Here is a 24,642-nt window from a genome sequence, read left to right on the forward strand (position 1 = left end):
CTTTTAGCTAGATTGCCTGGTGTGCCTGGTTCGGGGGTAAGCAAAATGGCTTGCTTTCTTTTTTTTTTAATATTTTATTGTACTTCAGGTCAAGGCTTACAGAACAAATAGTTTCTCATGAAACAGTAGTACACATGTTGTTTTATGACATTGGTTAACAACCCCACAACATATTAACCCTCTAACTTCTCAACCTTTTTTTTTTTTTGGTGAAAATACACATAGCCAAAGATACACCATTTCAAAAATTTCTACATACACAGTTCAGTGACATTGACTACGCTCTTCCAATTGTGCTGTTATTCTCACTTAAGATGAAGGCTTACAGAACAAAATAGTTTCTCATTTAACAGTTACTACAAATGTTGCCCTGTGACAATGGTTAACAGTCTCACAACACATCAACAATATCCTTACTCAACCTTGGGTTCCCTATCACCAGCTTCCTTGTCCCCTTCTGCCTCTGGCCCTTGTCACTGGACTGCTGTACCTCGTTAGTCTCATTTGGTTTTACGGGGCTGTCCACTCCCAGGCTGAACAGTGAACCTCGGAGATAACTTCACCACTGAGCTAAAAGGGTGTCTGGGGGCCATACTCTCGAGGTTTCTCCAGTCTCCTTTAGGCCAGTAAATCTGGTCTTTTTTTGTGAGTTATAATTATGCTCTACATCCTTCTCTAGCTCTGTCCAGAACCCTCTGTTGTGATCCTGGTCAGAGCAGTCAATGGTAGTAGCCGGGCACCATCTAGCTGTACTGGACTCAGTCCAGTGGAGGGCTTGGTAGCTGTGAACAGTTAGTCCTTCGGACTAATCTTTTCCTTGTATCCTGTTCTCTTCATTCTCCCTTGCTCCCGAAGGGATGAGACCAGTGGAGTATCTTAGATGGCCGCTCACAGGTTTTTAAGACCCCAGACACTACTCACCAAGGTAGAATGTAGAGCATTGTCTTTACAGGCTGTGTCATGCCAATTGAGCTAGATGTTCCCCGAGACCATGGTCCCCACAGCCCTCCGCCCAGCACTTCAGTCCCTCAGGGAGTTTGGATGTGTCTATGGGGCTTCCATGACCTTTCATTGTACAGGTTGTGCTAGTTTCCCCTGTATTGTGTACTGTCTCACCCTTCACCCAAGATACCACTTATCTATTGCAAAATGGCTTTCTTGATCCATATAGGAGATCCTGGGCTTCAGCTTAGAGTGAGAGGTATGGAGATTAAAGGCAAGGACATAGATACTCTCCAACTCTTGTATGTTTGTGGGTGAGAACTGACCCGGGGCCAGACCAGATTTGGGACTGGTTTAGAGGGAATGCCTTAGTTTTTAGTTTATACCCCTCTCCTCATGTAGGATGGAGAGAGAGGCACAGACAGAGGAAAATGGGGGTGACTTGCTTAGTTTAGCTTGGACATTTCCCTAGTTTGGCCTCATTTAATTAGACTTACGTTAGGGGTTGATACCAAGGTATCATTTGATAAATCCCTTTTTCTGGCACTTAAGAGATTTAATAGTGCTAGGCACAGAGTATGTTACTCATCCCTGGAGGCTAATTTCCTGATTGTTGTTTAACTCCAGTAGTTAGTATCACTCCCCAACCCCAATCAATACCACCATTTATCTCTGTCTCAATGTTTTTCTTTTGCTGATGGCAATGAACTTTTCCTTTCGGTTCAGGAGGCAAGAGGAGCACCAGTCTTGGGGAAGACACTTGGCTATAACATATGGTACTTTCCAGAAAACAGCACTAACCTCACAGAGACAATGAACACAACTAATCAGCAACTTCAACTGTATCTGGGAGGCGAGACCTATTGGGTGTCTGTAATTTCTTACAATTCTGTTGGGAAGTCTCCAGAGGCTACCCTGAGGGTTCCTCCTATTCATGAAAAATGTAAGTAGAACGTGAACTTCTTAGTTAGATGCATGGCATCATCCAATCAGGGAAGGAGCAGTCCTTGTTGCCTCATGAGTATCTGTTTCTCTTGGGTCGAAATGGAAATGGAATGGAGACTTATATTTTTTTGGGGGGGGGGGCGGGGAGAACAGAATTACCAATGTTGGTAATTAATGAGCCCCTTGAAATAAAGTTCTTTTGGAACGAAGACTGTGTTAGCAGTCAGAAACTTCATAAATCACACAATACAAAGTCATAAGCTTAGAAGTTCTATGTGCAGCTTTTATTTGTAATGGTCTTACTGAATGTAAACTGAGGTTGAAGAGTATAAAAAACTGTGAGATCTGTCAAATTTGTTAAATTTGTCCTCAGTGGCTGTAGCCTCTCTTTTGAAATCTTCCTTTCTGGATGGTGATTGACCACATTCCCAGCCTTGGCTTAATGCTCATATTCCTGTTTTCTTCCCCATTTCTCCTTCTATCCACCTACCAAGTTAGGAAAAACTCTGATGTTTGTATTTGCCAATAAATTGTCTCATTACACTGTTGACTAAGTAGCTTTTAACATTTTACTGTTCCTAGAAAAACTCATATTTTATATCCTGTTTTGGAATAAAATACCTTCGATTCTTATTCAAGGAATTCTAGGCAATGGGTATCCTCCCCCTGCTTTATTTTTCTCTATAAAACTTATTACTGGCCTTCATTCTATAGATTTTCTCATTTATCTTGCCTTCAATATGATGTAAGTTCTTTGAGGGCAGGGATTTTTGTCTATTTAGTTTATTTAATTTCCAGTGCCTAGAACAGGCATAGAGCAGGTGGCATAAAGCAGGCACTCAGTAACTATTTGTCATAACCAACCATAGTTTGGGAATGCACTCTCCAATCAACAACCTCTCTCTATTTGCTTACACCTGGACTTTTTCAGACATTTACCCTACCAGCTCCCTTCTTTCTTTTCTTCCTAAACTTAACCCATATCTTCCCTTTCCTCACTTTAGAATTCCTGGATATTTTGTGTTTTTAGCTCCACTCGATATTATTTTAATAACCAGTTGCCACCAGTTGCCATCGAAGAAAAAAGGAAGATGAGCATCAAATTGATTCAAATTCATGGTGACCCCATGTGTGTCAGAGTAGAACTGTGTTCAGTTGTTTTCAATGACTGGTTTTTTGGAAGTAGATTGCCAGGCCAGTCTTCTGAGGTGCCTCTGGTGGACTCGAACCTCCAACCTCTCAGTTAGCAGTAAGTGTGTTAACCATTTGCACCACCCAGGGACTCCTGGTATTATTTTAGGTAGTATTTAATAGTATCCCTCACAATACCTAGTTCCTGACAACCTAGTTCCTACCCATCCAATACTCCTAGTGATGAAGTTTCTTACAAATGATTGTGTCATTGAAATGCACATTCTTAATAAGAGGTGCTGCTAATTTGTAGTCTCAGTTTCCTGGCGTGGCCCAGGGATGGGAGACAGTAAAGAGTAGGTTATAAAAGCATGGGCTTTGGAGTCCAACAGCCCTGGGTTCAAATATTTGCTCTACCACTAGATACCAGAGCCCTGGTGGTGCAGTGGTTAAGAGCTTGACTGCTAACCCAAAGGTCAGCAGTTTGAATCCACCAGCCGCTCCTTGGAAACCCTATGGGGCAGTTCTACTCTGTCATATAGGGTCGCTATGAGTCAGTATCGACGACCCAATGGCAACGGGTCCACTAGATACCATGTAGCCTTGAGCAAGTTACCTAACTTTTCTAAGCCTTAGCTACTTGTCAAGTTTGGGTATTACATAGTAGTACCTACCTTATAGAGTTGTTGTGAGGGTTAAATGAGATTGTGCGTGAAAAACGTTTTCTCTAGTGCTAATTATTATTATCTTCATTCTTAATAAAAATTCTAAGTAATTAAATTTCTATTGCATGTGGATTAACAATTTTAAGACTACTCTGAAATATACTTTAAACTTTATGCTAAATTCATTTAGTATTTTTTCCCCAGTTGTAAAGGTACTTGCTTTGTGTCAGAAATATCAGTATGATCATCAGTGATAATTGCCCTAGGCCAGAGTCAGCAAACAATGGCCTATGGGCCAAATTCGGCCTGGCATTTGCTTTTGTAAATAAAATTTTATTGAAACACAGCCACTCCTGTTTATGTCAGTGATTCTTTTTGCACGACAGTAGGAGAGTTGAATAGTTGTGCCTGACACCATCTGTCCTACAAAGCCTGAAATATTTACTATCCGGCCCTTTACAGAAAATGTTTACAGACCCCTGTTCTAGACATATAAGAAAGTTAATACTCTATGGAATTTTGTTTAATAAAATACAGTCAACTGGAGAATAGCTATAATAGTTGTTGCAAGTATAACTATCATATATTGGTCATTAGTATGCGTCAGACATTGTGCTAAGATAATACAGCTTTACCCTCAGAATGATCCTATGAGGTACATGCTGTCAGATCCATTTTATAGATTATGAAGCTGAGATTCAGGAAAGCTTAGTAATTTGCTCAAAGTCTCTCAGGTGGGATTCAAGCCCAGGTCTGCATGATTCCAAACGTGTACAATATACTTTATCCAGAATTTTGGACTTTGTATTATCAAAGTGACTTAGAGTTCCGGTTGTAGATATTGTGTGACACTGAGCTGGCTTTTTACCCCTGTGGGCCTCCATTTTCCTATCTGTAAAGTGAGGGATTGGAAGAGATAATCCTTTAGGTTCCTTCTGACCTGAATATCCTCTGAGTTCTACAAGACCTTAGCCAGCAGACAGTGGTCTGAGACAGGCCTAGAACAGCACAGCCACTGAGCAGGAGGTTGGGACTGAGTTGGGGTAGAAATCAGGTTAGTCTAGGAGAGCTGGCAAAGGTGAGCCACCACCAGTATCTGCAAACCGTGTGTGATAGACCCCGAGTGGACTGCCTTCATGCAAATCAAAAGAAATAACTGATGTTCACACTCAAAGCTGCTTTCACTTCTCCCAGGAAGATCTTCTACCATCTGTATTTCCTACTGCACCTGGGAGGTATTGTATTTGGGGTAACTGCTAAAAAAAGTTCTTGTTGAATGATGGAAGGATTCAGCAATTAGTTTATATTCAGTAGAATGATAATTTGGAAACTTGTCTCTCAGCACCCTTAACGTTGTCCAGCCCTTTAAGGTTAATCCATGGCTTCATTGAACCTTTTCCATATCCCTGTGGACCAGAGCCTGGGCTTGTTTCCCTCAGCCCCTGGAGTGTGTTTGGCCCTTTGAATCCAACTTCTCCTATTCCCCAGAATTGCAATACAGGTAAAAAGAAGGAGTATGGAGTTAGGAACTGACACTCCAGTCTTCAGGTCAGAATTTGTGTGCTAGTGATTTACTAAGAAAGCACCTCCATGGTGATTTGGAAAGGAAGTGAGGGAAGTGATCAGGGAAGGAGAGGAACCTGAGCCAAAAGTGTGATTTGAGATAAAATTCCTGCAGAGGGTAGTTTCTGCCTGAGCCTGCAGGGGGAATGGGAAGTTTAAGTTACATCTCAAAGTTATGCCAACTCAAGCAAAACACACAAAAACAGTAAGAAGGACTCTGACAGAACCTAGGTGGAGCAGCAATGTTGTCTTCTGTAAGAGGCTAGGTGGTTCCGAGGGCTCCAGCAATGACATTCACTGGGACTGGAACTGCAGCTGAGAACCCATAGAGGCTGTGAGCAGGGGCAGGCAAGAGAGGGAAGTAGGAGCCCTAAGGGTTCGGTGAGTTTCATTTCCTGGCTCTATGCTTCTTGCCTGGCATCTGCTCCTACTCAGCTTCACATTTTCTTCATGCCTCAGTTGCCCTTCCTCAGAGCACTTTTTCAGGTTGACAAATCACCTTGCCTTTCTTCTAGAACTAGCAGCAGGAGTGTCTCATGAAAGCTCAGTTTGGGAAATGGATCTATAAATAGTGACTTACAAGAACAGAGACTTGTAAACATACATGCAGCCTGCTAGGACTTGTTGCTTAGGAAGAGCAAGACTCACCACCCCCAACCCCTACCCTAAACTCATACACTTGGCCCAGGATTCCAGCTTCAGAAAGCTTTTTGGTTTATTTGAGAGGTAGATCTCTTCTGTAGTTCCTTGATGATGCAAATGGTTAAGCATTCAGCTACTAACGGAAAAGTTGGTGGTTTGAATACACCGAGAGGTGCCTCAGAAGAAAGGCCTGGTGATCTACTTCGGAAAGATCACAGCCATTAAAACCCTGTGGAGCACAGCTCTACTGTGGAGCTGGAATTGACTCAATGGCAACTAGTTGACTGGTTGGGTGGTCTACTCTTCTGCCCCCATCTAGGACTGTCTTTGATACTCATTTAAACATACTTCATGTCATTTCCAATTTTGAAGGCTAACTGTGTTGTGGGTGGGGAGCAGTGGATAGGAGGAGAAATGCACACTGATATCCTGAACCCCACCCACCTCATGTGCTCCGTTTCTGCCCCGCTGTACTTCAGTGATAGCCCCATTGTCTAAATTGTTCTGTCTTCTGGGTAGTCAGAACATGTTATATAATCTATCTCTCTGATCCTAATTAAATCCCAGATTCAATTTGAAGCCACTTGCTCAACTTTTCTGTTAAAGGAATCCTTGGGGTCTGTTTCCAGAGATGAGTTTTCTGCCAGGCCTGCAGAAAATGTTAAGATTTACATATGTGTCCAAATCTAAGTCCTTTGTATGGGTGTTTTTCCGTCTTTCTGATGCAAACAGTATTCTACTGGCTTGAGGATAGAAATCCATATCCAGTTCGTGTAGGACCAGCCTGGACCACAGAGGTTTGAAGCCATCTCCCTGGTATGATTTTAGGGCCACAATCTTCCAGATCTCCAGCCAAGAGGTTACTAGTGCTTGAAATTCTTTTGTTAGAGGTTTGGTTTCCTTTTCAGTTGCAGAGGCTCCTGCGGAAGGTGAGTCTTTTTAGTCATCAACTGTCTAGTGAGATCCTTTTCTGGGAACAGGTAACTAACTTTTTGGTAGGTTAAGAAGGCACTTAATCATCGGAGGTGAGGGGTAAGGAAAAGGGATACAATAAAGGAGATGAAAATAGCACAATAAGGGGAGGCTACAGTGGAAAAAGGTTCTTTGATGGTGCAAACAGTTTGGTTGGCTACTAACCAAAAGATTGGTGGTTCAAATCCACCCAGATGTGCCACGGAAGAAAGGCCTGGTGATCTACTTCTGTGAGATTATAACCATTGAAAACTTTGTGGAATGCAGTTCTACTCCGAAACATGTGGGGTTACCATAAGTCAGGATCAACTCTACAGCAATGGGCAGTGGAGAAGTTGAACTGTGACCTTCTTTGCAATTTTGTGTAACGAATCGGTACCAATGTGGTTAGTGCATGTGGGGGATGAGTTGGGTAGATGTGGAGCAATTCTTTTCTTGCCTTTCAGCATTTCGGTGCATTGAGGGCATGCAGGCCCGCCCCACTCAGGACCAGCTGGTGGTGGAGTGGCAAAGCTCTGCTGCAGAGGTGGACACATGGATGGTTGAGTGGTTCCCAGACTTGGACTCAGAGCCTTCCACCTTTGCCTGGGAATCTGTGTCTCAGGCTAGGAACTGGACAGTCCAGCAAGGTAGCCAATGTGTAACCCTCAAGTTCCTTCTGTGCAGGATTCAGTTTCATTTTCATCAGTTTTTAATTTTTAACTTTGGCTTCAAGAAGTGTATGTGGTTAATTGCATTTGATGAGCTAGTGCAACAGTTTAGTGAAGCAACACACTTGTTGGCATTTCCTAGCAAGGCTGGGACAGGAAGCTATAGGCACATTTACTAGTGGCTGAAATTCTAGGGAAGACTGTGGGTGCCTTTTTTTTTTCTTTTTTGGCCTGATGTATAAAGAAATCTGTAAGTCTGTACTGCCTGTACATCTACATTCTGGCAATAGGCCAAGGTGAGGAAAAAGCCTCCATGAGCAAAGCAGAGTTGGGAAGTCTTCAGAGCAATGCCAGTCCCAATTGAGTTTAAGTAAAAGTGAGAGACAAAAAGGAAATCACCTTTTTTACTAACCAACAAACTTCAGACTCTCCAATTAGCCCAGAAAAGGACTCTCTGAGTGGGGAGAGAGCTCAAGAAGAGGCCCCAGGCCTGCCCCCTGAAGAGTCCCCTTTCCCTTCAAATCCTCTCCCTCCAGGTATTGCTGGTCCTCTGAGATTCCCTGTTCCCCTTTATAGTGATGCTCCTACATGGACACAGATTTTTCCCTACAGTTCTTTTAGCTCAGCTGGTTCACGCTGGAATGGTGGCAATCATAACGACATGTATTGAGTGTTGACTTTGTTCAGGACACTAGGCTTACCTCAATTAACTTTCATAACAACCCTTGAAGTCAGGACTAGTATCATCTCCATTTTACAGATGAAGAAGCTGAGGCTTAAAAAGGCTCTCGCTTACCCAAGAACACATAGTTAGGTGGCAGAGGTGGGATACAAACCCAGGTTTGCCTGACTCCAGAATCTGAGCTCCTACCTGCTATGTTCAACACTGGCTTGCATTCCCTCTAATAGACTTTTGAAAAACTATGTATTTACTCACAATTTTTAATTTGACCTGAGAATATTTTAATCTTCAGCTTAAATCATGCAATGGATATAAATATTTTAAATAATACTGTTATAGCACTTTTAAAAATATATCAGATGGAATCTAAATACCATAGAGGTTTGATAGCTGCCATCATTCATTTAAAAAGATACCTTAACAAGTTCTTTAAGAGTCAGAAATTTTTTATCATCCTTTTTGCTCCCTGAACTTGTATTTCCATTCCATTCTCCACAGTATTTTATTACATTTTATTTTGAAAGACTTTTGTTGATGATTTTATTGTATTTCTCGGCAATAAAAATTTGTATATGCATTGAAATCCAACACTTAAAAAATTTTGTGTGATCCTAATCCTGTACTGCTGAAAAGATTTTCTGCTGGACTGTATTTGCATTACAATGATTAATAGCACACAACTGATGAAAACAACATAAATATGTTAGAAATTTGGATAAACCAAACCAAACCCGTTACTGTCAAGTTGATTCCGACTCATAGCAACCCTATGGGACAGAGTAGAACTGAAATTTGGATACAGATTATTAAAGATAAAAGGTAAAATTTTATTGGAAACACATTTCCTAATAAAACAGGAGGAGGTGTTTTTTCCATTAGTTTTTTTAGCGATTGATGATGACGTTTTACTGGTAGGGTTCAGCATCAACTTTATTCCCATTTTTCATTTTTATAAATCTACACATCCAGAAACATTGCTCACATAAGTAAGTAGATAGGGATGGATGGAGCTTTGTTATAGCAGTGTCACCTAGTTCTCTGAACTCTCTCTGAGACAGATGCCAAAAGTTACAAAGTGGTTTTCCTTCCAAAATGATGTTTCATGATCTATCAGCTGACAACTGGATGAGGTCAAGGAGCTTTGTATAGTTATGCTTCATTCCCGGCTTTGCGTTTAGCCGTGTTAATTCACATGAGGTTTCCAAAACCAGCTGGGTGACTGCATGAGAATGTGAACCTTATTTACAGATGTACTTATATTCTTAATTGTCTTCACAAAAATATAGTTTTTAAAGAGTCTGAATATATTGTTAAAAAAAAATGAGATGACAAGCAAGATAGTTTCATCTTTCTTGGCAGTACACTCATGAAACTCTTCTCCAGGAATGATGCCTTAACTGATAATAGTCGAGGAATGAAAGTGGAAAGATCATTAAATAAAAATTTCATCTCTCCTGCCACTTCAGTCTACAATATATCTGGAATTCAGAAATTCCAACATGAGTCAAAATACCGTGTTTCTCATGCTGCTCTCTGCCTCCACTAGAAGAAATACGTCTAAGGCAAGGAAAGCAAAGACAACTGCAGGTTTATCCAAAACCAAACCTGTTGCCATTAAGTCTAACCTGACTCACAACGACCTTACAGGACAGAATAGTAGAACTGCCCCATAGGGTTTCCAAGGCTGTAGTCTTTACGGAGGCAGACTGCCACATCTTTCTCCCACAGAGGAGCTGGTGAGTTCAAACCACCAACCTTTCAATTAGCAGCCAAGCTCTTAACCACTGCACCACCAGGGCTCCTTGCAGGTTTATAGCGCCTTGATTAAGGGAGGCTTTCTGACACCAACACTTCCAGTTGCTCTGGGGAAATACATTGTAGTCAAATTAGGGATGGGTGAGAGGAGTGGCTTTCTTTTGTAAAGTGGAGGGAGATGGGTGAGGAGAACTGGCATAAATGCCTCTACCACAGGCAAGTTCTCAAGAATACGAATGAAAGCTGATCCAGGCAAGCCCAGGTACCCTTGAAAAGTCTTTGAGTATGTCCAGCAGTATGTGTAGCCCAGCTTAAATACCACTGCCATATTGTGTCCCAGTGGGGAGGGAGATGAATAGGAAAATGAAAATAGAAATACAAAAAGTATCCTTTCTAAATCACAGATTTCTGATCCCACTATAGCTGACTGGTCTTCTCTCATCTTTCATGAAAATTTTGTGACATCTCCCGTCCTACTCCAAGGACTCAGTATAATTTTATAGGCTCCATGACTGAATTCCTTACTTCCATGATCCCAGCCTGTTTCCAGGTGGAAAGCACTATTTTAACACCTGCCATCATCAGAGAGCCCTTCCCAGATATCTTGCTCATCCTGTGTATAGAATTAGAGCTTGGATCCTGTCTATCCTCTGTCTATAACATTCCTTTCTGTTCTGGTTGCCGTTTAAGAGTTAGGCCCCTCCCCCAAGTGCATGATGCAAGGAAGGAATGGCCTTCTTTACAAAAACTCCCCTGCCTCATGTAGACACAAGTGAGGCTTTACCCTTTCAATCCTATCAGTCCAATCACTTCTTAATACTTAACAGCATCTATGTTAATAAGTGTACTCATGCAGGGGTGCAGGAAGACAGAGGAGCTAGAAATTAGGCTGAATTCTCTAGGGTGGTGTGCTATTGACAGCAGGATTAAGCTTTATTCTGCAGCACCCCCAGATCATATGACAACATCAGTAACAGAGAAGGGCCTGGATATCTTATTTCTTCCTTCCTGGATGGCTCTGTCATTCCATCAGGGAGGTACAAGGTTTAGTTTTAAGAATCAATTAGAAAGTCTTAGAATTAAACTGGAATTGATATTTTTCTTTGTGATGCTATTGTAAATGGAATTGTCATCATTTCATTTTCAGATTATATAGAAGTACAACTGATTTTTTGTGTGCTGATCTTGTATACTGCAATTTTGCTGAATTCATTTATTAGTTCTAATAGTTTGTGTGTGTGTGTGTGTGGATTCTTTGGGATTTTCTATATATGGAATAGACATTAGAGACCATCCAACCTAACCCCCTTATTTTGCAGATTTGGAAACTATAGAGAAATAGAATATCTTGCTTAAGAGCCATAACTCTCAGTAGAGAGTTCCTTCCGCTATGCCATGCTTGGCACTTACGCCTTTTTTTTCTTTCCTTTTTTACAGATAAATTAAAACCTTACTTGTGCTATAACATCTCTGTGTATCCAATTCTTCAAGACCGAGTGGGTGAGCCTTATTCCATTCAGGCTTATGTCAAAGAAGGAGGTATGTGTTGTATGTGTGGACAGGGACCTAGGGGAAAGGGAAACCCTGGGGCTTGCCCAGCATTCAGATAAGGCTGTGGATCGCTGGAGTTCATTCACGGTCCCCTTGGGGCCCACCCCTGCTATATCTTCAGCTTATACTAAGCTGTATATATGTTTGACACAATTGTGGTCAGGCTATAGATTCACTAAATTTTAAAGACAGGGTAGACATTAGAAATCAAGTCCAATCCTGATTTCCCAAATGGAAAATTGAGTCCCAGAAAGGTGAAATAACTTGCCCAAAGTGACACAGAAACTTAGTGTAAATAGAGCTCCAACCAGAAATAACATTTAATTTAAGACCAACTTAGGAGCCCTACAGAGTTCATCATAAATTAGGAATGTTAGAAAATTGTTTTTAATTGTGTAGCAATAAGCAAGGGTTTTACTGGTGAAATGCTCAGACTTTATCTTTTTGGAAGTTAACATCTTCCAAATGGACCTTTCCATTCAACATTGGAAAATATCTCCTGTCTCTCAAAAGTAGCCTTCAGAGGCATATTCTTGACCTATTTGATGATATCTACACTTCACAGGTATGAATGAAAGAGCTGGGTGCCAAATTGTAGTCAGAGATATATAAACAACTAGTTTTTCTCTGGTGTTGACACCTCTTCCCTTCCTTTTCAAGATGGATGACATCAAAAAACAATTTTCCCAAACAAGTGAGTTCATTAATTCCCTACTCTGTTCCCACCTACCACCCCCAGCACTGTGCTTTTGGGCTGACTAGATTTGAGTATACCTCAGAGCCTTTGTGGAGGAAGGACTTGCTGGGGTGTGACTGAGGTTTATTTAGCTTTCTATCCTTTAAAGTTCCATCAGCAGGTCCCGTGACCAAGGCAGAAAACATTGATGTGAAGACAGTCACAATAACATGGAAGGAGATTCCTAAGAGTCAGAGAAATGGCTTCATCAGCAACTACACCATATTTTACCAAGCTGAAGGTGGTGAAGAATTTTGTAAGTGCACCCATAGCTTAGTTGAAAAAAAAAAAAAAAAACAAAAAACCCTACATAGATGCTATCGATAGACTTGCCAAAGGGTGGCTCCTATGGTTTGGAGGGAACATGTTCCTTCCGTTCAGAGGTGAGTTTCCAGATCATGGAATTTTCAGGAAGGAAAATTCATAAAGGCTGCACTAGTTTTATTCTCTTTGGCTAGAAATCCTGGTTCCTGTGGAGTAAAATTTGTACCCTCTGCAAGGCTAGATCCTAGCTTTATGATGAAGATGATTGGAACTGAGTTATTATATAGGATTGTTAATGTCCATTTATAATTTTATCCTTCCTTTGTTAATGTATCTGAAGAATGTATGATCTAATGGGCCACATCTACCACGGCCGCCACCAGACCGAGTCCAGTACAACTAGATGGTGACTGTCTACCACTGCTGACTGCTCTGACAGGGATCACAATAGAGGGTAAAGGACAGAACTGGAGAAGAACGTAGAACAAAATTCTAACTAAAAAAAAAAGACCAGACTTACAGGCCTGACAGAGGCTAGAGAAACCCTGAGAGTTTGGCCCCCAGACACCCTTTTAGCTCAGTAATGAAGTCACTCTCGAGGTTCACTCTTCAGCCAAAGATTAGACAGACCCATAAAACAAAACTAGACTGAAGGGGCACAACAGCCCAGGGACAAGGACTAGAAGGCAAGAGGGGATAGGAAAACTGGTAATAGGGAACCCAAGGTCGGGAAGGGAGAGTGTTGACATGTCGTGGGGTTGTTAACCAATGTCATAAAATAATGTGTACTAACTGTTTAATGAGAAACTAGTTTGTTCTGTAAACCTTCATCTAAAGTACAATTAAAAAAAAATTATTGAGACCTCAAAAAAAAAAAAAAAAAAGAATGTATGCTGCTATAAAATAGAGCAGATAATACTCTTAAAAGTTATTCTTATACTGAATTGATAAAATGTGAAATAATCTCTTGATCCAGGTCAATATTAGACTACCCTGGCACTGCCAGGTACATTTATCACGACCTTTGGGGTTTAAAGTCCCTGAGTGGCATAAATGGTTCGTGCTCAACTGCTAATCTAAAGGTTGACAGTTCGAACCCACCCAAAGGCTCTGTGGAAGAAAGGCCTGGTGATCTGCTTCTGTAAAGATTACAGCCAAGAAAAACCATTTGGAGCAGTTCTACTCTATAACAAAGGGGGTCACCATGAATTGGAATTGACTCAACAGCAACAGGTTAATGAGTTTTTGGGTATAAGAAACTTCAGACCAGGCAGCTGGTCCCTGGGGAAGAGGTTGACCTATTTTGCTTTTGATGATACATTTTTTTATTTTGATTCCTAGGCCAGTTAAGCTACTCTAGTAACATACTAAACTTGAAATCTCAGTGGCTTAACACAGCAAAGTTTTGTTCTTGCCAGCATTACAGTCCGATGTGTTTGGGTGGTCCATCTGCTTGTAGCTCCTCCATCTGAAGCACGAAGCATCTGCATTGCCATGTCGGCAAGACGAAGGATATACCTTGGCTCATAACTGCTGCGGCCTGGAAGGGACACGCAGCACTTCCGCACACAGTCGATTGGCCAGAATTGCTCACATAGTCCCAATATAATGCAGTAAAACCAAAATCCACCAACGTCAAGTTGATTCCGACTCATAGCGACCCTATAGGACAGAGGAGAACTGCCCCATAGGGTTTCCAGGGAGTGGCCAGTGGATTTGAACTGCTGACCTTTTGGTTAGCAGCTGAGCTCTTAACCACTGCACCATCAAGGCTCCTATATAAGGCAGTAGAGGGTGGGAAATGTAGAGAAGCATGTGGATAGTTGGTGAGCCCTTACAGCCTGGAGCTCTTAGAAAGAGTGATCAAGATAACCTGGTTGACAACTAAAGTGGTTGAATAACAAAAAATCATAGACGTTAGAGCTGGGAGAGATTTTGAGGAATCTCCTTTTGGTTGCCTCTTTGTATGTGTAGTTTCCTCTTTTCTCTTCTTAGGATATACTGCACATCCTTCCCTCCCCTTTACACTCACCTGGGTACTGATTACTTACTTATTCTTTTCTTTTCCAACATTTTATCATGAAAAAATTCAAACCTACAGCAAAGTTGAAAGAATTTTCTGTGAGTACTCGTATACTCACCACCTGGGTTCTACAACCAACATTTTATTATACTTACTATATCACGTATCTATCCATCCCTCTGTCCATCCATTAATCTATTTAATCTGTTTTGATGCATTTCAAAGAAAATTGCAAACATCAGTATACTTCCTCCAAAATAATTTTACTTGTATAGTATTAACTAGGGTTCAGTATTTTTATAGTTCTTTTTTATTCTTTTGAAGTAAAAATTACATATAATGAAATGCACAAATGGTAAATGTGAATTTGCTGAGTTTGGACAAACTTACACACTTTTGACATCCTAACTTCTGGGCCAGGCTTGGATTCCTGTTTAGGCTAATTTTTTTTTTGTTATTACTGTGGTAAAATACACATAACATAAAATTTACCGTTTTTGCTGTTAGAAAGTGTACAATTCAGTGACACTAAGTACCTTCACAATGTTGTACAACAATCACCACTCTCCAGTTTCGGAATTTCATCACCCCAAATGGAAACCCCGTACCCAGTCACTCTGCATTTCCTCCCAGCCTTTGGAAGCCACTAATCTGCCTTCTCCATGGATTTGCCTATTCTGGATATTTCATATAAATGAAATCATGCAATATGTGACCTTTTGTGTCTGACTTCTTTCACTTATCATAATGTTTTCAGGGTTCATCTATGTTGTAGCTTATATCATTACTTCATTCCTTTTTATGACTGAATAATATTCCATTGTATGGATATACCACAATCTGTTTATACGTTAGTCAGTTGATGGACATTTGGGTTGTTTCTACATTTTGGCTATTGTGAATATTGCTGCTATGAATATTTGTGTACAAGTTTTTGTTTTAACATCTTTTTTTCAATTCTTTTGGGAAATACCTAGGAGTGAAATTGCTGAGTCATATGGTAATTTTATGTTTCACTTTTTGAGAAGCCACCAGAATGTTTCCCACAAGCAGTTGTACCATTTTATGTTTTCCTCAGCCATGTATGAGTGTTCCAAATTTTCCACATCCTCACCAACACTTATCCCCCCCTCCATTTAAAAAAAATTATTATGGCCATCCTAGTGGATGTGGAGTGGTATCTCATTGTGGTTTTGATTTGCATTTCCCTAAGGAGCCCTGGTGGCACAATGGTTAAGTGCTTGGCAGCTAACCAAAAGGTTGACAGTTCGAACCCACCCAGTGGCTCCACAGGAGAAAGACCCAATGATCTGCTTTCATAAGGATTATAGCCTTGAAAGCCCTGTGGGACAGTTCTACTCTGTCCCGTGGGGTTGTCATGAATCAGCACCCAACAGCAACAGCAACAATGACTAATAAGGAGTCCCTGGGTGTTGCAAACAGTTAACATACTTGGCTGCTAACCAAAAGGTTGGAAGTTTGAGTCCACCCACAGGTGCCTCTGAAGAAAGCCCTGGCAATCTGCTTCATAAAAAAATCAGTCATTGAAAACCCTATGGAGCACAGTTCTACTCAGATGTACGTGGGGTCATCATGATTTGGAATTGATTCAATGGTGACTGGTTTGGTTTTTTTGTTGTTGTTAATGACTGATGATGCTGATCATCTTTTCATGTGCTTATTGGCCATTTGTATGTCTTCTTTGGAGAAATTTCTATTGAAATCCCTTGCCTATTTTTTAATTAGTTTTTTTTTTTTTGTTGAATTGTAAGAGTTCTTAACATATTCTGGATGCTAGACCCTTATCAGATAAATGATATGCAAATATTTTCTCCCATTCTGTGGGTTTTCTTTTCATTCTCTTGATGGTGACTTTTGACGCACAGAAGTTTTTAATTTTGATGAAATTCAATTTATCTATTTTTTCTTTTGTTGCTTGTGCTTTTGGTGTCATATCTGAGAAACCATAGCCAAATTCCAGGTCAAGAAGATTTACACCGATTTTATTTTCTAAGACTTTTATAGTTCTTGCACTTATATTTAGGTCTTTGATTCATCTTGATAGGCTTATTTTAAACAGAACATGGATGGAGGGGTTTCATATGAGATGTCCAGGCTTGGAAGTCTAGGTTCTAATGATCTTATTTTGGTGCTACTAAAACACAGTTTTCAGTCAGTCTTAGCTGTGGTATTTGACTTATATATTTTTACTTTAGCCAAGACAGTCAACTCCAGCATCCTGCGGTATGACTTGGAGCCCCTGACACGAAACACCCCTTACACTGTTCAGATCATGGCCAGCACCAGTGCTGGGGGAGCCAACGGGACCAGGATCAACTTCAAAACATTGTCAATTAGTAAGTACTTCTTCCAAGCTCTGGGTACTCCTGCTTGACATTTCCCTTAGGTCAGTTTGGGATGACCTTTGTCAAAGGCAGGAGGAAGCCAAGTAAAGGACAGTGCTTCAGTGAGAAAAACCATCCTGCTTCCTGGCTCACTGATCTTGGAAGGGCTATGGGTAAGGGAGGAGAAGAGAGAGCAGGCAAACTGAGAGCTGAATTTGGAAAGGTTGGTCATTTTGCTGCTTCTTCATGGACAGCCTCAAATCAGGTAGAGGAAGAGGGATCAAGTTAATGCCAGCTTCAGCCTTAGCACTAACTCAGCTCTCACCTCAAGGCTGTCTTCAAGGTCTCAGTCACCAGTTTCTGTGTGTTGGAGGCTATTGCACAATAGGGTCTTGGAGAGAAAACCTTGATCGAACAAGGACAACCAACCCAAAGGAAGAGACTTAATCTCATCATTAGTGTAGTCTTTTGGTCAAAGGGATACATAATATGTTCTACTCACCAGCTTTTATGTTAAAAAATACAGAAAGAAAAATGTAATATATTAAAAAATAATGTAAAATATAATGTAGCATTATATGATGACTTCCTCAAGAGAAGAAGACAGAATGAAGAGGAGATGAAGAAGAAATAAGTTAATTTTGCCAAATTCTGGAGTAACACAGATTTGATTTTAAGAATATACTAAAACTGTTTCTAAAAATGAACCACCTTTTAGATTAAAAGTGGAGGAACATACCACATTTGCAATAAAATAAAAGCTAAAAATTGTCTACTCAAAGTATTCTTGAAAGCTTCTTGTTTATCACATTTTTTTATCAGTCATGTACATAAATCACAAGGTAGTCACAAGATGTTGGTTAGGTAAAGTTTTTTATCTATGTTTATCATATATTTCCTTGGAAACAGTCTGCTGAGTATAACAAAGAGACGAACTTCTTCACAATGTACATAGGCAAAATGCCTGAACAGGAGTTATGTATCTAGAGGAGAAGAAGAACAACAAAGTATTTCTGAATTGAACTAGCTGTTGGCCATTTTGGTCATGTCAGTGCAGGACCTCTGGTTAGATTTAAAATGCTCTTGTTTAGGTTAGCAGCTGAGTGCTTAACCGTTGCACCACCCGGGCTGCTTTACCCAAAATGCCTTATCTTCCACAAATAATGTGCCCACACATATAATGCACATAGTGCACCTAGGAAAATAATGCATGAGGGGATTGTGTGGTTGGCAAAAAAAAGTATAATGCATGTGTTATTTGTTTAAAAATATGGTAGTGTTTGGCAAATAGTGTCAGTAAATATTTACTAAATGAATGAAGGAAGATGGACCTAGTGATCATAGTGCCTATCAATATTGTGCAGAGAGAAAAACACTAGCCTGGGGAGCCACAAACCCCAGGGTTTTTAAAATTTTTTTAAATTGAAAGGTATTGAATTGAATTGAAAGAAAACTAATAAGGAATGCTGTCTTAGTTACCTAGTGTTGCTGTAACACAAATACGTTAAAGGACAGAATTTGTTTCCTCACAGGAAGCTGGTCTGAATTCAGGGCCTTGGCTCTAGGGAGAGAGTATCGGCTCTATAAGAAGATCCTCTTTCAGCCCCAGTATACCTTGGTTCCTTGGCGATACGTGGCATCTGTCTTCCTCTATTTGTGCTTGCCTGTCTCTGTGTCTGTGCTGCTCCTTATATCAAAAGTGATTAGGGTTAGGCCATAACCTACACTGAGATGGTCTCATCAACATAACAAAGAAAACCCTATTCCCAAATGGGATTATATCCACAGGTATTACTCATTGCCATCCAGTTGATTCTGACTATAGCAACCCTATAGGACAGAGTAGAACTGCATCATAGGGTTTCCAAGGCTGTAATCTTTATGAAAGCAGACTGCCACATCTTTCTCCCACAGAGTGGCCGGTGGGCTCGAACCACCAACCTTTTCATTAGCAGCCGAGCTCTTAACTGCTGCTTCTTATCCACAGGTATTAAAAACAACCCAAACCAACCCATTGCCATTGAGTCAGTTCTGACTCATAGCGACCCTACAGGACAGAGTAGAACTGTCCCATAGGGTTTCCAAGGCTATAATCTTTATGGAAGCAGACTTCCACATCTTTCTCCCACAGAGTGGCTCATGGGTTTGAACTTCCAACTTTTCGGTTAGCAGCTGAGCTCTTAACCACTGCGCCACCAGGGCTCCTTCCACAGGTGTGGCAGTTAGTGAATGCCAACACATGGGGACACAATTCAATCTGTAACAAATGTGTTGCTGAAGCTATTAGAAGACAAAGTTAATCTTTGCTTTTGTCAAGAAAATGCGGAGCAAAATCTGCTACTGACTTTTGTTCTCCTTTTTCCAAAGGTGTCACTGAAATTGTCCTTATAACTTCTCTGGTTGGAGGAGGCCTTCTTATTCTCATCATCCTCATGGTGCCATATGGTCTGAAAAAACCCAAGTGAGTTTATAGACAACAGTGCTGTCTTCCAAATCAGAGGTGGGAAGGAGTAGAAGTCTCCATGGGTGGGAGAGGGCACTCTATGATTAAGGTGGTGTTCATTCATCTGTTAATTTAGTAAGTATTTATAGAGATTATTATATGCCACACCCGTGGCTCATCAGAATTCTGACCAAACAAGAGAACCTCATCTACCACAGCCCTATATACCAGGCCTAGGGTGTTTTGAGGCCAGGGCAGTGCCAGTTGCCACACAGGGTTTATCTGGTGTGTTTGCCTTCTGAGATGAGGGTTGGAGAGGAGGCCCTTTCGGTGTCTAGATGGGGTCCTGATAGCAGTAGGAGGCCTGAAGGCGACTGGCCTCTCAGGCAGAGCAGGGATCTGTGGTCCCATGGAGTAATGGCCAGTTGTATGCGGAGCACAAACTTGTTGCTAGCTTGTAGTGCAGTTTTGGAGGGCTGTCTGCAGGGGCATTTGTTCTGCCTGCGCTGGCCACTGTGGGGAAGGAAGCTTGTTTTCAAGGTCCTGTGCTTTCTTCCCCTCTGCAAGCCTCATGCTGCATGTCCTCATGGTCAAGGGCCCCTCCTCGGTAGAGCTTTCTCTCCAGAATTGGACAGTTGTGGGCTTCTCTGCCAAGCAACTGCTCTTACTGGTCAAATTAATGTCAGCCTCCTCAGCCCTACCTCGGTTCCCACCTGTAGTTTATAACCAAGTCACCAGCACAAATTCTTGCATATCATTCACTTAAGCAGTCCTTCTCAATCTTTAGCATGTGTCAGAATCAGGCCCCACCCAAGGGTTGCTGATTCAGTGACTCTGGGGTGGAAGACAAGAATTTGCATTTCTAACAAGGTCCCAGGTGACGTTGATGCTACTGATTGGGGCCACACTTTGAGAACCACGGTACTAAAGTGTGGGTGGCTTATAAGGCTTAGTGTGTTGCTCTTCCCAGGGAATAAATTGCAAAGGTGTGACTGTGATGGTGTGATTTCAGTTATCAGCACCAGGTGTGGAGATGAAGGGGTGGGAGAAAGGATAAGGGTAGGAATAGCTTTGCGTAAGGAGAGGTGTCCTCCCTTCCCAGACTTCCAGCTTCACCACCCAAACTGTACTTCACTCTCCTAGCAGGGTGAGGTCTTGCCCTTATTTAATGAGGAGACCATACAGTTCCCTTTAGCAAAGCCCCCTTCTTGGGCTGAGCCATACTGGGTGTGTAAAACGCTCTTGGACTCATTTTCTGTTTTCAAATCTTATCTCTTATTAGCAAATTGAAACACCTTTGTTGGCCCGATGTCCCCAACCCTGCTGAAAGCAGTCTAGCTATGTGGTGTGGAGATGATTTCAAGGTAAGCTGTTCTTGTTTTAAGGAAATCATTTGGGCAAGCTGGTTGCAGGAGATGGACAAGTTTGATGGAAGTGGGAGAAGTCCTGGACTGAGCTTTTTCACAGAGTACACAAAAAGAGAACTCAAGGTTGAAAAATCCCAGGGAATGATTGGCAGGGCAGATGGAATCGGCCTTCCAGGAACTACTTTAACCCCCTGCTTTGGACAAGAGGAAAGGGCACCCCCAGGCTCACGAGGACTCACTGTATGCCCAGCATAGAACTGGTACTGTCAGGGATGAAACAGAGCAAAGATACACAACCTCAGGACCTGATGGTTTAACTAGAGAGAAAGAGAAAGCCCCACCACAGGATTAAAAAAAAAAAGAAAAATAACCAAAAAACCACCAAACCAGTTGCCATTCAGTCAATTCCAGCTCATGTGCCTCAGAATAGAACTATGCTACATAGGGTTTTCAACTGCTGTGTTCTTTTGGAAGTAGATCACCAGGGCTTTCTTCCAAGGTGCCCTTGGGTGGTTTCAAATTGTCAACCTTTTGATTAATATAGGATTTGAGGCCATTTAAAAAGCTACCAAGAAATAATGATTCAACACAGAAAATTAAGTGGAACAAAGAAACTGTGAACAACACACAAAAAAAGACATCAAAATGACAGCACTAAACTCATACCTATCAATAATTATGCTGAATGTAAATGGACTAAATGTGCCAATAAAGAGACAGAGGGTGGCAGATTGGATAAAAAAACACTATCCGTCTATCTGCTGCCTACAAGAGACACATCTTAGACTTAAAGACACAAACTAAAACTCAAAGGATAGAAAAATATATATCAAGCAAACAACGTTCAAAAAGGAGCAGGAGTGGCAATATTAATCTTTGACAAAATAGACTTTAAAGTAAAATCCACTACGAAGGATAAGAAAGGACACTATATAATGATTAAAGGGTCAATACACCAGGAGGACATAACTATAATAAATATTTACGCACCTAACGACAGGGCTACAAAATACATAAAACAAACTCTAACAACACTGACGAGAGATAGACAGCTCCACAATAGTAGTAGGAAACTTGAACACACCACTTTCGGTGAAGGACAGAAAATCCAGAAACAAGCTCAACAAAGACACGGAAGAGCTAAATGCTACAATCAACCAACTTGATCTCATAGACATACACCTAACACTGCACCCAACAGCAGCCGAGTATACTTTCTTTTCCAATGCACACGAACATTCTCCAGAATAGACCACATATTAGGCCATAAAGCAAGACTTAACAAAATCCAAAGCATCGAAATATTACAAAGCATCTTTTCTGATCATAAAGCCATAAAAGTAGAAATCAGGAAGAGAAAAAGCAAGGAAAAAAAATCAAATACATGGAAACTGAACAACAACTTGCTGAAAAACTACTGGGTTATAGAAGAAATTAAGGATGGAATACAGAAATTCATGGAATCAAATGAGGATGAAAACACATCCTACCAGAACCTTTGGGACAAAGCAAAAGCAGTGCTCAGAGGTCAGTTTATAGAATAAATGCACACATCCAAAAAGAAGAAAGGGCCATAATCAAAACATTAACCCTACAACTGGAACAGATAGAAAGAAAACAGCAAAAGAAGCCCTCAGGCGCCAGAAGAAAGGAAATAATAAGAATTAAAGCAGAATTAAATGAAATAAAGAATAGAAAAAAAACTGAAAGAGTTAACAAGACCAAAAGCTGGCAACAAGATTGATAAACCACTGGCCAAACTGACAAAAGAAAAACAGGAGAGGAAGCAGATAACCTGTATAAGAAATGAGATGGGTGATATCACAACAGACCCAACTGAAATTAAAATAATCATAACAGAATACTATGAAAAATTGTACTCTAACAAATTTGAAAACCTAGAGGAAATGGACAAATTTCCAGAAACTTGCTACCTACCTAAACTAACACAAACAGAGGTAGACTAAATAAACCCATAACAAAAGAAGAGATTGAAAAGGTAATTCAAAAACTCCCAACAAAAAAAAGCCCTGTCCTGGATGGCTTCACTGGAGAATTCTACCAAGCTTTCAGAGAAGAATTAACACTACTGCTACTAAAGGTATTTTAGAGCATAGAAGAGGATGGAATACTCCCAAACTCATTCTATGAAGCCAGCATAACCCTGATACCAAAATCAGGTAAAGACACCTTGAAAAACAAAAATTACAGACCAATATCCCTCATGAACATTGATGCAAAAAACCTCAACAAAATTCTAGCCAATAGAATTCAGCAACATATGAAAAAAATAATTCACCATGATCAAGTGGGATTTATACCAGGTATGCAGGGATGTTTCAACATTAGAAAAACAATCAGTGTAATCTATCACATAAATAAAACAGAAGACAAGAACCACATGATTTTATCAATTAATGCAGAAAAGGCATTTGACAAAGTCCAACACCCATTCATGATAAAAACTCAACAAAATAGGAGTAGAAGGGAAATTCCTCAGTATAATTAAGTGCATTTATACAAAGCCAACAGCCAACATCATCCTAAACGGTGACACTTTGAAAGCATTCCCCTTGAGAACGGGAACCAGACAAGGATGCCCTTTATCACCACTCTTATTCAACATTGTTCTGGAGGTCCTAGCCAGAGCAGTCAGGCTAGAAAAAGAAATAAAGGGCATCTAGATTGGTAGGGAAGAAGTCCAAGTATCTCTATTTGCAGATAATATGATCTTATACACAGAAAACCCCAAGGAATCCACAAGAAAACTACTGGAACCAATAGAAGATTTCAGCAAAGTTTCAGGATACAAGATAAACATACAAAAATCAATTGGATTCCTTTACACTAACAAAGAGAACCTCGAAGAGGAAATCATCAAATCAATACCATTTACAGTAGCCCCCAAGAAGATAAAATACTTAGGAATAAATCTAACCAGAGAAGTAAAAGACCTATAAAATGAAAACTACAGGACACTACTGCAAGAAACCAGAAAAGACCTGTATAAGTGGAAAAACATACTTTGCTCATAGATAGAAGACTCAGCATGGTGAAAATGTCAATTCTACCCAAAGCAATCTACAGATACAATGCAATCCCCATCCAAATTCCACTGGCATTTTTTAATGAGATGGAGAAAAAAATCACCAACTTCATAAGGAAAGGGAAGAGGCCCCAAATAAGTAAAGCATTACTCAAGAAGAAGAATGTGGGAGGCCTCACACTACCAGATTTTAGAACCTATTATACAGCCACGGTAGACAAAACAGCCTGGTACTGGTCCAACAACAGATACATAGACCAATGGAACAGAACTGAGAATCCAGACATAAATTTATCCACCTATGAGCAGCTGATATTTGACAAATGTCCAAAGCCTGTTAATTGGGGAAAAGACAGTCTCTTTAACAAATGGTGCTGGCGTAACTGGATATCTATCTGCAAAAAAACTGAAACAGGACCCATACCTCACACCATGCACAAAAACTAACTCAAAATGGATCAGAGACTTAAATATAAAATCAAAAACAGTAAAGATCATGGAAGAAAAAATAGGGACAATGCTAGGAGCCCTAATACATGGCATAAACACAACATGAAGCATGAGTAACAATGCACAAGCACCAGAAGAGAGACTAGATAACTGGGAGCTCCTAAAAATCCAACACTTATGCTCATCAAAAGACTTCATCAAAAGAGTCAAAAGACAACCTACAGACTGGGAAAAAAATTTTTGGCTATGACAAATCCTATCAGCGTCTAATTTCTAAACTCTATAAGATACTGCAAAACCTCAACAACAGAAAGACAAATAACCCAATTAAAAAATGGGCAAAGGATATAAACAGGCAATTCGCCAAAGAAGATATTCAGGCAGCTAACAGACACGTGAAGAAATGCTCATGATCATTAGCCATTAGAGAAATGTAGATCAAAACTACAATGAGATATCATCTCACCCCA

At 40.6% G+C, this 24,642-nt stretch overlaps 1 protein-coding gene across 1 annotated transcript in view; it reads left to right on the plus strand.

The window, feature by feature from the left end:
• IL31RA (interleukin 31 receptor A) overlaps nt 1–24,642 on the plus strand; it is a 66,918-nt gene that overhangs the window by 30,484 nt on the left and 11,792 nt on the right. Inside the window, exons 7-13 of the mRNA XM_004380476.3 lie at nt 1,669–1,885; nt 7,307–7,489; nt 11,385–11,486; nt 12,344–12,490; nt 16,738–16,878; nt 19,234–19,327; nt 20,592–20,673. Coding sequence (XP_004380533.1) covers nt 1,669–1,885; nt 7,307–7,489; nt 11,385–11,486; nt 12,344–12,490; nt 16,738–16,878; nt 19,234–19,327; nt 20,592–20,673 — 966 coding nt within the window. The remainder of the gene's footprint in view (nt 1–1,668; nt 1,886–7,306; nt 7,490–11,384; nt 11,487–12,343; nt 12,491–16,737; nt 16,879–19,233; nt 19,328–20,591; nt 20,674–24,642) is intronic.

The sequence above is a fragment of the Trichechus manatus genome, unplaced genomic scaffold (genome assembly GCF_000243295.1).
Source record: "Trichechus manatus latirostris isolate Lorelei unplaced genomic scaffold, TriManLat1.0 scaffold00074, whole genome shotgun sequence".
Taxonomy (NCBI): domain Eukaryota; kingdom Metazoa; phylum Chordata; class Mammalia; order Sirenia; family Trichechidae; genus Trichechus; species Trichechus manatus.